Here is a 12,903-nt window from a genome sequence, read left to right as displayed (position 1 = left end):
TAAACATATTATTAAGCATACGAGCGTAGATATGTCAGTTTAGAATAATGGAATGACTAATCAAGGGTGTTATTTTTTCAGATATAGAAATAAAATATTTTTGTTTTGATGTAATTATGGTATTGTTTGCAACTCCTCAAAACCATAATGCGAAAAAAATTTCAAATTACGTATTTTTAAAATTAAAATTGTCAACATAACATATCATACTCCTTTTAATCTGTAGAAATTTTGAAGCCATGCTGTACTTCTTTACCCTCATTTCAAAGATAAAAAAAACAATAAATTAAGTTTCGAAAAAAGTGTTATCAAGTTAGAAAAAAGAAATCAGAAGCTACAAAAACAAACTTAATTCAAAATTAATTAATAATTTTCACAAATTTCCTCTTCTTTTTTATCTTATCTCTTCTTTCTTTTAAAACTGAATTGAATTTATTCATTCTAAATTTTTTTTTAAAGTTATTCATTTTCGCTTTTAAGTAAATCTACTTTTGCTGTCAAGTCATTTTCGAAGTCTGTGTTTACGCTATTGAAACAAAAAGTAAAGTTTATTTGATTATTTGACAACATGCAAAAACATGCAAACACAAAAATGATTTCTGAAAAAAAACTGATTTTCCTTATTAGGTGAAAGTGTTAATTTACCCGATAGATTTTAAAGTTGAAGGCACATTGTCAATAAACGTTGCCGTCGTGTTATTGTCGATCTTAGGTTCCCTATAAAAATTTGATTAAAGAAAACTGAAAAATCAATAAAGAATACAACCAAAGAAAAATTGTTTGATTAATTACTAATTTTCAGCAAATAATGGCCTCATATTTTGCATAAATAAAAAAAAATTAAAGTAATGTAAGAAAATTATTAGCGATGAGTTACCAACTTACTCCGTTTCAATTATGTTTTTCACAAATTTGGCTTGATCTCTTTTGCACGCTTTTTCTTCCCGTGCTGTTGAAGGTTTGCGTGATTTTCCTTTAGAAAGAAATAAAGAAGGAACAGCTTCGTCTTTTAACTTTCTTCCCTTCTTTGGTAAATAATTTTACAGTTCATATATTAAGTTTCTCTCATAGTCCTCGGCACAGAAATGTTTTGAACATATTCTGGCATTTTCTAAATTCAAAAATCAAACCGACAACACGAAATCACCCACAATTGTCTTGTCACACTGTCTTTGGGAAATCTAAAAAATTTGATATTCTTTTCAGCATAGTTTCCCGACTTATAAACACACTGCTAATAGAAAATCATTGAACAATTGAATTTTTAGGATTCTTGATTAAAATGTACTTCAGAACAACCTTTTTGTTTTCTTGTAAAAGGTACTGATACACACCTTATTGGTTGTGTTTAGACAAATTAGGCTCTTTCTTCGTCAAATTCCTTAAATTTTCGTTTGCAGTTTCCATATTTTCTTCAAACCGGTGTTTCAATTTTTCAGTTCAAATGACGAACAAATTAATTATTTATTACGGATAGAAAAACTCAACAACTAGCAAAACTGCACGTACTGTCACATTAAATATGGATGTAACTGACAGTGATAGCTGTCTTCAAATCTTTCTTAACAAAACTTTAATTCAAAAGAAAAATCAAAATCGGACACTTATTTCCGGACAGAGGGAGTATTATTATTTTATTAACGAATTAACTTAAAGATATAATACAGAAAATTTGAAAATCGTGAAAAGCTGGTAACAGGATAAATACAGATTCCAATAAGACAAACACGTGCCTTACATCCGAACTAACGATGCAGCCTAAGTACTCTCCGAGTGACGTCACTCCCCACTCCGTAGATGCGCAATATCATACCTTAGATTTCATTATACCATGAAGGGCATGTATTTAATTATCTACTTCTGTGGTTGGGCAGAGTGACAGCGTAACCACTTGATTATTAATACGCTCTATTTTTCTAAATTTACTCAAATATATACATAATAATAATTAATAACTAACCAGTGACTCTAAAAATTGATGAATCTAAAGCTAAAGCTAATGCGCTATTGATGATTGCTGACGGTTTGATTGTTTGGTTGTCGCTGACGGCTTTGGAGAATTTGCTGATTCTTTTCCTGTTGATGCCTTTGATCCTTTATAACTTGCAATTTCATTTAGTGATTGAACTTCTTAACAGGAAATGTCGTAATAGAATCTTTTTACATTGACTTATTTCAGATAAAAATTAAATTTACGTTAACATTGACTTTCACAAAAAAAATTAAATTATTGAAAAATTATAAATTATACTATTGTTCATCGAAGATTGAACACATAAGTAGCTTAAAAAGAATTTGAATTAGTTATGTTGGATTTTATTTTTTATCACCCGGTATAAGTAAAAATGAGGATATTATTTAAAAATTCATAAAAACATCTTAAAAAATGTTCAATTAATAAAAAAATTAAATTATACAGGTTTTTCCAACATTTGCTTTATTAATAACAAAATAGTAAACACGTGTAAAGTCTGCATGCATTATTAACCTTGACCTGGACTCCAGTGACAAGTGGTTTTGTAGCCAAAATGAAATTTTTAGTTTATATTTTTTGAAAATACAAAAGTTAAACTAGTTAAGTTATTTGCATCGCGCTGTATGTGTGTATATTTTTCTTACATTTTGAATGAATATATTATACAAATTAAAAAGTTTTTTGATTTACAAGAATTCTTTTCTTTTAATATGGCTAAGTATCAAATTCGAAATTTTCGTCTTTTTTAGACGAATAACCTTTTTATCTAAATGACTTAGATTCGAAATCTTTGGATTTTTTTGATCAATACTGTTTAAATTCAGAAATTTTTGTACCATCAAATTGTTTCTAGAAAATTCTCATTAGTCTTATGTTTTTTAACCAATGTCAAAATAGGAAATGAGCTTATGATCACCACCATAATTTATTATTATTATATTCAAATTTGTCAATACCATTTTCTTAACAAGATTCGGTAACCATTTAGAGGTTTCTGAATAACATGAAAAACCATTTCAATTTCATCCAACGACTTGTACTGACCTGGAAGAACTTCGAAATTTTGTATTATTTTTGCCAACAAAACTTTAGTGCTCATCATCGCATATTTCAAACCTGCAACAACTCCTTCAAGGCGAATTTTAACATTTAATATTGGTACCAATGCAGTTTCTAGGTCCGACACTAAAAGGCAAATAGGCACATCGTGGTCTCTTTTGAACTTCTTCTGGTAAAAATCTGTCTGGATCAAATCTGGAAGGATCAGACCAGTATTCTGGATTTCTGTGAATGTCGCGGACTGAAATGACTGCAGCGCTTCCTTCTGGATAAACTTGACCATCTAAAATCGTTCGAATCTATTCTTTGTTGATCAAATTGAACAGTTTACCTATTGATACAGTTTTGTTTACGTAGCGCGATATGAATGGAACTGGAGGCAAGAGTCTTATGGTTTCTTTAATAACTCGTTCCAAGTAATCTAAGTTGTTGAGGTCCTCGAGAGTGAGTTCTCTGTCGTTCAAAACAGTCTTTTGCTCTTCGTACAGTTTTGTCTGGAAGCAAAATGAGCAAATAACCACTAAAAAGAACTGTCCAAACCTGAACTTCTGGATAAATGCTCAGAACTAAAAGGACATTTGCTATGACAAGAGCTGAAGTTTCGCTTCCAGCACCAAAGAGAAATGTGACTTCGTCTTCAAGTTCCTCAGTATTGTAATCGCCTTTCAAAACACGACCGATAAAGTCATTTTTTAAATAATCCTCAGTTTTATCTAAAAATTAGTTAAAAAATTGATCTTCAGAAAACTCACCACACAGACCTGCAGAAGATATCTGACGTTGTCGAATTACCTGAAAGAAAAACTTGAGTGATTACTTCTCGGATTCCACACATACTTCTCTGATCTGAGGTTTGGCGAGATTCTTCACATGCGTTATATTATTGGATTTCAAGCTAATTTTCCAAAACAAATCAAAATAATACAGAACATTAAATAAGCGCTCGATAAATACTTCTTCACACCTACAACAACAGTAGAGTCATCAGCTTCAGACTGATTTCTGAGTATAAAGGATTTGTTCACCTAACAATAATTGGTAGAAACTTTGCATTTTTGACTGGGAGTGTAGCCACATCTGCAGCTCCAATCGTTTCTAAGTAAAAAATAATTAAATTGCACCTAAATATTGGCAATTGTTACCAAAAATCAGATCGAGCGTGGTGGTCCAAAGAAAAAAAAATAAATCGTTTGATTTTCCACATTGAAGTTCTTATTCCTTCGCCATTTTATTGGCCACTTTCACTTCACTCTCAAAGTACGAATTTAAGATTTTTTGATTAAAACTCGGATTCAAGTTTTTCCTGCGTGGTTGCCATTTATGGACTGAAAACTTACCATCAGAAATTGTCTCAAGAGAAGTTCAAATTACAATTTGTTGTTAATAATGAAGTTACCAAATCATCAAAGTATTGATAAAATAGAATATTTTCTTTATGCAGACAATTATTAAGTAAATACTCCGCTTCGTTTGCTTTTATGGTAAAGATGTTCAATTGGGGCCCAATCCAAAGTCTGAAGACTGAGCGATATCGGTCCGACAATTTGAATATCACTTCAAGAGGTCCTTAAAAAGAAATTTTTACTGCAATTTAGTTCACACCAAAGTTACCTTTATTTCCGGGGAACACAAGAACGGGACTTCCAATAAAAGGCAATGAAAGAGGTCCTGGTAAAACCCATGAATAGTAGTAAAGCCATCGCCGTGTCCAAAGAAGTTTTACGCAAAAGACAGACAGAGAAATAAGAATCCACAATAAAATTGACGAAATGATTTCATTCATTTTTAGAACTAGTAAAGAAAACCAGAATGTAGTCCGTATTTATAACGTAATTTCAATGGGCCCGTTCAGCGTTTTTTTTTTATTTCATAATTTGAAAGTACTTTGCGTAAATAACCGATTCTCAAAAAATTAAATTTTTTCAGCAATTCTTTCACCCTTAAAAAAAATCCCAAAAGTGTAGATTTGGGAAACGGGGCGTGGCTAGCCGTGACGTCACACCACGGTACTCGGCGCACTCCATGCTGATGTCAGATTTGAGACATTTCAGTATTACTGATTCCAAATTACTGTTGTTTTAAATATCCGAGAGCCTAGCGTATTTTGCATTATATTGTGAATTTAAAAAATGCCATACGAAAGATATGTAGTTTCCCAATGTAACTAGAAACACATCGGTAATAGCACCTGCTACACAATTTATCAGTCTTCTTCAAAATGAAAAAACAAGAATAACTTGTTAACGAGCTATGCGGCAAAGTGATTTTGTTTCAAATAAAGGTAGTAGACTATTGTCACATTTTCTTAATGCAGTCAGAAGAAGATATTGAAAATTATATGTTCTTAAAAACGAAAAGTGGTAAAATCATAATGAAACCCGGCGTTTTACCACATAATATTTGACTGTCAAAAATGCAGATATGCAACACATAGGTCAAAGCTTCAAAAAGCTTTTCAAAAAAGACGTAGTCTGGCCACAATTGAAAAAACTTTAGTCATTCTTAACGGCACAGGTGAAGTCGTAAATAAGTACATAGGTACATTACATAATACTTCTATCATTTTTGTTTCAAACTTGCCCAAGTATCTGTGATAGTGCATTACAAAAATAGCACTTTTTTTCGGCAATATAATTTTCTTGTAGCTCGGAAATATCGGGCATCCAATATTTTTAGCACCGTTTCGGATGACTTCATACCGGTATTTGATCAGACGAGCTTGTATAAAAAGTGATAATGTCATATCAGCACGCTGCCGAATTTATGAAAGTTGAGGAAATGAACTTGCAGGCTCCAAACTTTGCTCCTATGATACTGTTTTTTCCATAATCTTCATCCTAAATTCGACGATTTGTACATAGTATTATTTAGAACAGGAATTGATTAGTCCAAAAACGAAGGAAACCGGAGCTTTTTTGTAGGTCAAAAAAAAACGACAATCATGAAAGAATGAGGATTTATAGTGAAATAAATAAAAATATTTTATAAATCAATGTATACATGTATTGGGTATACTAAATGGCATATATCAAATATAGATTTTGGTAAATAATTTTAAAAACAAATTCCTGAGTGACAAAATTTAGTGACAGATTTACGGTTTCTCAACTTTAGACATAGAAAATCCAAAAATCGGTGTTTATTATACCGCAATTTTATAATTCATAAAATGTTAAATTTTTTCCGCCGCCGCCTCACTGTGCGTGTATTCCCAAAATATGGATACTCTCACTCGATTAGTTTTATAGGCATATTTTTATACCCAAAATTTCAAATTCCCATCATTTGTAGTTTTTGAGAAAATCACGTTGGACCATTCCGTATACAGATTAACTATTTTTTTAATGTTTTTTAGAGAATTTTTGATAAGAAATTAAGAAAATTACAAAAAATTACAAAGTTACAAAAATTGTATTTGTATTTTTATTTATTTTTGTTCTTATACTTTAAGATAAAAATATTTTTTTTGCATAATTAAATAAAGCAAGTTAAAAAACATTAACTCTAAAAATTTCTACCAATTATCTTAAGCCGTTTAGGTGCTATGATTTTCGTTTACCCAGAACCATGCGAATTGCCCACTGTCCGCGCTGAAGCAACCGTGGTGTGACGTCACACGACATATTCAGAACTTTCAAAATTCACAGCCGTATAACTCTGGATCTAATTGATGAATGGTTTTTAAAATTTCAGGAGGCCTTTAGATTACCTTTTGCTATCGGAACATACAGTTTTTTTTATTAATTTGAAATATGCTAAACGGGCCCATTATAACTTGGTAAACAAACTTATACTTATTTCCAGTTTATGCTAATCGACGTAATTACGGCCGCATAATTAGTTATACAGGTGTTTTAAATTAAATTAAATACTATTGAGAAAAAAAGGGGAAATATGAAAAATATACGTTTATGTAAAAATAGTTAGCAATTTAAATCATTTTCGTAATAACTGCATATATTAGAAATTTTCCAGTTTTTATTTTCAATTTTAAGAAGATTTAAGGACAAACGCGTTTTTATCACATTAAAAACTCATCGTGGACCATTTTGTATCTTTGAAGGATTTTGTGGATTTTTTTTAATCATAAATTTAGTTTTACTGTTTGATTTTGGATTTTGGCAAAGTTTACTTGCAACACGTTACTTAGTTACCTTCCTATATTTCTCAATAAATTATTCCAACCTTTAACCATTAATAACTAATAAGAGTCAAGTCTCCTTGAATAAGTCTAGTTCTAGCGGCAAAAAAGTGTTTGCTGCAATAGAAACCATGGGCAATAATTATATGATTTAAAAAATTCTAGTTGTCTTTGAGATATAAAATAATGGGAACGTAGGTCTGCATTTTTTTGTTTCATTTGAATTACAACTACAATAAAATTCTGCAATAACAACACATTGAAAGCACACTAAACTGTTTCAGGTTTGCTATTTATAATCGACTTTAACTTTAAATGTAACCAGTAATACATTATTCATATGATTTTTTAACTTGATTACGGGATATTGATGCCAGATGGCCTGGATCTACACATGACAGTACAATGTGGAATGCATCACTTTTATGTGCCAGAAGTGAAAACAGAGAATTCTTACCTGGTTTCTTATTAAGTGATAGCGCCTATGCATGCACAGAATTTTTGCTGACTCCTGTGTTAAATCCAACTACACCATAGGAACACAATTACAACACAGCTCATATTTAAACGCGAAATTGTATCGAACGCTGTTTTGGTGTTTGGAAAAGACGCTTTGCTTGTTTGAGCTTAGGTTTGCGAACAAAACTTGAAACTACGTTATCAATAATAATTGCCACAGCTGTTTTGCACAACATCGCAGTATACCAAAATGAACCTCATGATTTTGAGGGTATAGAACTCAATGAACAAGTTGAACAAGAGATAAATGTCGCTGATAATGCAGGTGGTAATGCAAAAAGAAGAGGGCTAATCAATACAGTTTTTAGGTGAATAACACATTGTTAAATAAAAAAAACAATACATTATGATAATACAGGGCTATTCACATAACTGTACGACCTGTAATTTCAAAAAATGCAACCCATTATACATTTTCAAAGCAACCATCGCTTTTAGTAAATTGAAATATATAAAATCGCATGGTTGATGCTTGACATTTAAAAAAATCATCACACTGACATTTATTGTTCAACGATTTATTAAGATAACAAAACTGGAAGTCAAATGTATGTAACACTAACAAATTTAACAAAAATTGGAAACAAATCATCGTAACAAGTGTTGAAAATGCTGCATTCTATTCATAAAACATCGCCGCACACGTTCCAAAATTTCTGGTGTTACCGATCTACAGGCTGCCGTAATCTTTCCTTTTAAATCTTCCAGGTTTTCTACAGCTCTTAAACCTACATGATATAATGGTATAAATTCAAATTTGTTAGCGAAAATAATTCTTGAAACTGAAGACAGACTGGTTTCAACTTGACGTGCCACAAAATTTTGACTGACGTGCGGATTTTCTGTAACATCTTGAAGAACTGCAACTTCATTCTTCATACCTGTGGCTGTTCTAGTTCTAACTCGTTTCTGTTGGGGCCAGTTTTCTCTTAAATCTTTTTCCAATTTTCGGAAAATTTTGTCTGTTGGGTGTGCAGTACGGTCAGGATATCTTTGTGCATATGAATCTGCAGCCGCTACAGCATCATCATGTCAGTTTTTTCGTCGTTAGAATACATTTTCGCGAAGACTATGATAACTAGGAGTATTAAGTTTAGTTTGCAAAAATTGACAAATCTTTATGACACCACTGGTTGATATAAAGCATCTTTGATTGTATTTTTGAAATTTTAATTTAGAAAACCCAAGTCAACACTGGAAATGTATTGTTGGTTGCATTTTTTGATATTTCAGGTCGTGCAGTTACGTGAATAGGCCTGTATATCTATTAAAATTGTATCAACTTATTTTACATCATTTTGTTCCAACTGTTTTCTCTTAATTGCTAATTCCATTTCAAAAATCTTCACATTATGATCAAACTGTTGGTTTAATATTTCTAGTTGTTTCAATTTAATTTTTTCTTCTAGGTCTAAAATTTTTTTTTCGCAATTAATTCGTCATCCTTCTGATCCTTGAAATTTTTTCTTTTTACTAAACGGTTTGTGAGAATGTTGATGCATTTCTTCTTTTCAGACATTTTTGAAGTACGTTGCCGAGCTGGGGTGTTTTCAACCTTAGTACTAATAGGCGAATCATGACACAAGAAATTACTATGGTTTTCAACCGTCTGATATTCCACATTATCTGTAAATACAACATAGTTTTATTATTAGTCTTTTACATATTTTATTCGTAACCTTTTTAATTACCATTAATTGGTGGCGATAGATTCATTGGTGTATCCTCGAATTGTTCCAGAGTTTGGATGCTCTGTTCTGAAAAACAATGTTTGGTAAATGTGAAAATAAATAAATAAATCTTATCTTCATCAGTACCATAGTTGTTTGTTTCTGTTTGAAAACAATTGGGTCTTGAATCCATCATATCCTTTTCTAACTCCGAACCGGCTTCTTGCTGTTCACATTGTATAGGTAGAACTCGATTGCGACGTATAGCATCTGAAACACATCCTAAAATTTCACGTTTCAACAAATTTATTATTTTACCTTCATAACTGGAACTCGAATCGAAGGGATTCTGCAATGGTGTGAATTGTGCCTTTAGTATGGTCGCAATTTTTTCATCTAGAATTCCACTTTTTGGAACAAAAGTATCGCCGCCTGTTTTGTAAAAATTTTTCTAAAAGCAAGTATTTATTAATGTGTGAAGCTCCATTTAAAAACACTAACTCTTACCTTATCATTGTTAATATTGCTCCTTGTTGATTTTTTTAACGTGTCATAGAGAGCGTGAAGTTGTTTTGAACACCGAGGTCCCGTTTCGGCTTGGCTATTATATTTTCGGGCAATTTCCTGCCACGCTTCCTGTTTTTTTGCAACATTCACACCGTCCGTTTTTTATTTTCGATAAAACTCAAATAGTCTTTTGCCACAATATCAAACAACAAGTGTTTTTCCCGTTCTAAAAAGTTTTTTGACCGTTGTTTAAAAGTTTTACTTTTGGTGATTTTATTTTCCATCCTCATTACTCTGATAACTACTGACAACAGACAACAATAGCTTTAAAATGAACTGAAAACGGGAAAGTTTCATTCACGAAACCTTCCGTCGGTGCAAGGTTTATTACTTTATTGTTCTTTCGACAAAATGGGCATTCAACAGAAGGTGAACACATTCAACATTTCACTTTAGCGCCAAGAATTTAGAGCCGGAAAATACTAGCACCACCTATTGCACTATAGCGTAACTGCTTAACAAGCGCATAAGTATCAGTACGATAAGTTAGGTACTCACAGCTTTCAGAAACGCTTTCCTCATTTATGGATTCAACAACTTTATGTATCTGATAGTTATAGAACTAATAGGGATATCTTTCAGAAACCGACCATAACAAGTGTAGATTTCTATATTACGACTTTATGCAAGGTTTAAAAATCATATTAGAATAAACTTTAAATTTTTTTTTGATAATATTCATTGTGTTCCCAAAATCGTGTCGAAATAAAAAGTCACAAAAAATCGTCGAAATGGCTCATTACAGTATAATTTTTGTCGAAATAAAAAATTAGTTAACATTGTTAAAAAATGAAGCTGATGTGACAACTTGTATGCTAGTTTCACTTTTGAAACGAAATTTGAAATAAAAGCTGTAATAGTAAACAAGATGTCCCAGAGCTCGTGACCCAAAGAAAAAGGCTTTTAAAGACAACAATTCTGATTTTGATGTTGTTGATGACTGCAAAATTAAAGAACAAGTGCTAGTCATAGCAAATTAATAGTATATTAAAGAACGTGTTTTATAATGGCCAATTTGGTGCACGAGTTCCCGGTGTACAAAACGAGTTTTGTATGAGACGAGTGCACCAATGCTATTATAAAACAAGTCCTTTATACTATTTTTTCGAATTTGCACGTTTTTTTTAATAAACAATTTAAATTTTCCAATTCTAAGAGTTTTCGTGTTACACGATTGGTAATCGTTTTGTAACCACGACTTGCCACTTGATTTTCAAATTTAATTTAAAATTTGACATTTATTGAGTTTCACTGTCACTGGATTTTGACATAACGTAACCTAACCTCACAGCCAATATTCACATCTATTGTATTTAGGTACAATTATTGTTGGCCGCAAAGGACAATTCAATTATATTAATACATTTTTTATTTACAAAGCAATTTATTAAACACGAATCGTAAAATCCAAATTGACCAAAAACTTGATAGGAAACAGGTGACTAATTAGTTCTGTCAATTCTTAAAAAACAAAATTTCCTACTTTGAGTTCTCATATAGATACCTACAAACGACTCCAAATTGAGTACTCTAATGGACCTATTAAAGCGGCAAATTCGAAAAAACTACTAATCGACTTAACATACATGTAAACCATCTAATAGGTGTTTTTAGTCAGGACCGGACCAGCCATAATTGATTCCACATTGATTGACTTTTAGTTTCAGAGATAAAAGTTCTCACCTCTGAGCCACCTTTTAATTTTTTTGTCTGTCTATTAAATGCCAAGAAATAAATTTTTCATTTGTCTTTCAGTATCAATAAGCATTCGACGGAAAAGTTTTGTATCTAACTCGTTTGTTAATGAGCCATTAATAGTCTCGATTTCTAAAGGCACACGCTACCTTTGTGTTTTGCTTTCATTATCCAACTTGTTCGTTAATAGTTAGTGCGTCCGCGGGTTATAACATTTTTATTATTAAACTATTCCGTCAACCGTTTATTAATCAATGCTTTTATATTTTTATCTACAATATAATTTAATTCAAAATTAAAAAAACACGTTTGCGACCGTTTTTTAATATTTTTTTTCAATTCGATTGCTCTGAATTTGAAGACATTCAACATAGAACAAGTCCAGCACGTCTGAAACTTTTTTTTTAAATACTCTCTTAAACAGAGTTTAGCAACACTTGTGACCACCTCTAAAATCGTCTTTAATTTTAATGATAAGAATTTGAAAATTTGCTTACAGTTGACCAAGCTCTAACATTTGACGTTTTTGGATGTTCATTTAACACTTTTTACGCTTCATAAACCGCTTTGTCTCAATTTTTTTTTATAAAAACGAATCCTGTTAAACTGTCAAGAAAAAGAGTTGAATGGGGTCCTGCAATAATGGAGCACTTAAGACAACTAAAATTAATTTAACTTCGATCACCTTACGAAACAGAGGCGTTTTGAGGCACTTACTGGTGGAATTTCAAAAAATGCTGAGACAGGTCAATTTTAGTTGGGAGAGGACACACAACACACGCAAGTACAACTTTTTGCACTCAACTCTCTATGAGGGGTGAAATTGACCCTTTTAATTCTTAAAGATAGGTATAGGACATGGCATTTTTTTTGAAAGGTCCATTGAAGACCTTTACAGTGATAATTTTTTTTTTATTTTACTATCATTTACTAAATTCGAATTTTATTTTTTAATTGCGTTTATGAAAAAATGATTAGTTAATTTTTAGCAACTGCAGTTAAAAATTTGTTTCATTTTTTTGGAGTTTTGAGAGTTTTTCGCAGATTTATAGGTTGGAAATCTAACAAAAGTCGATACAAACCTTTTACTATGTATTATTAAATATTTTCTAAAATAAAGCTTTCAGGTGTTTCGCAAGGATCCGTCTTGGATCCTCTGTTATTTTCAAATTTTCTAAATAATATAAGCAGAGGATTTAATGACTCAAATAGCCACTTATATAGCGAGGGAGAGAAGATATTTTACCCATCACCATCATTTATTAAATTCAAACATG

At 31.5% G+C, this 12,903-nt stretch overlaps 1 protein-coding gene across 1 annotated transcript; it reads right to left on the bottom strand.

Annotated features, from left to right (window-relative positions):
- Positions 1–2,909: 2,909 nt before the first annotated feature.
- LOC148176587 (cytochrome P450 4g1-like) lies at positions 2,910–10,453 on the bottom strand. Its single transcript, XM_088035147.1, has 14 exons — positions 10,430–10,453; positions 9,872–10,000; positions 9,683–9,815; positions 9,512–9,634; positions 9,386–9,451; positions 9,225–9,320; positions 4,177–4,245; positions 4,060–4,129; positions 3,872–3,998; positions 3,796–3,826; positions 3,575–3,747; positions 3,366–3,528; positions 3,138–3,317; positions 2,910–3,091 (listed from the first exon to the last, which is right to left on the bottom strand). The coding sequence occupies exons 1-14, from the start codon at positions 10,451–10,453 to the stop codon at positions 2,925–2,927; spliced, it is 1,551 nt and encodes a 516-aa protein (XP_087891273.1). The 3' UTR covers positions 2,910–2,924.
- Positions 10,454–12,903: the final 2,450 nt, after the last annotated feature.

Source organism: Gnatocerus cornutus, chromosome 4 (genome assembly GCF_029298725.1).
Source record: "Gnatocerus cornutus isolate USDA-ARS CGAHR chromosome 4, icGnaCorn1.1, whole genome shotgun sequence".
Lineage (NCBI taxonomy): Eukaryota > Metazoa > Arthropoda > Insecta > Coleoptera > Tenebrionidae > Gnatocerus > Gnatocerus cornutus.
Note: the sequence above shows the minus strand (reverse complement) of the source record. Positions and strands in the feature narration are given on the sequence as shown.

Coding starts and splice junctions, on each gene's coding strand:
- LOC148176587 (XM_088035147.1), bottom strand. CDS start 10,453: ATGAGGAAAGCGTTTCTGAAAGCT. Junction 9,635..9,682: donor TTCGAGTTCCAGTTATGAAG/GTAAAATAATAA, acceptor GATGTGTTTCAG/ATGCTATACGTCGCAATCGA. Junction 3,529..3,574: donor GCATTTATCCAGAAGTTCAG/GTTTGGACAGTT, acceptor TTTTGCTTCCAG/ACAAAACTGTACGAAGAGCA.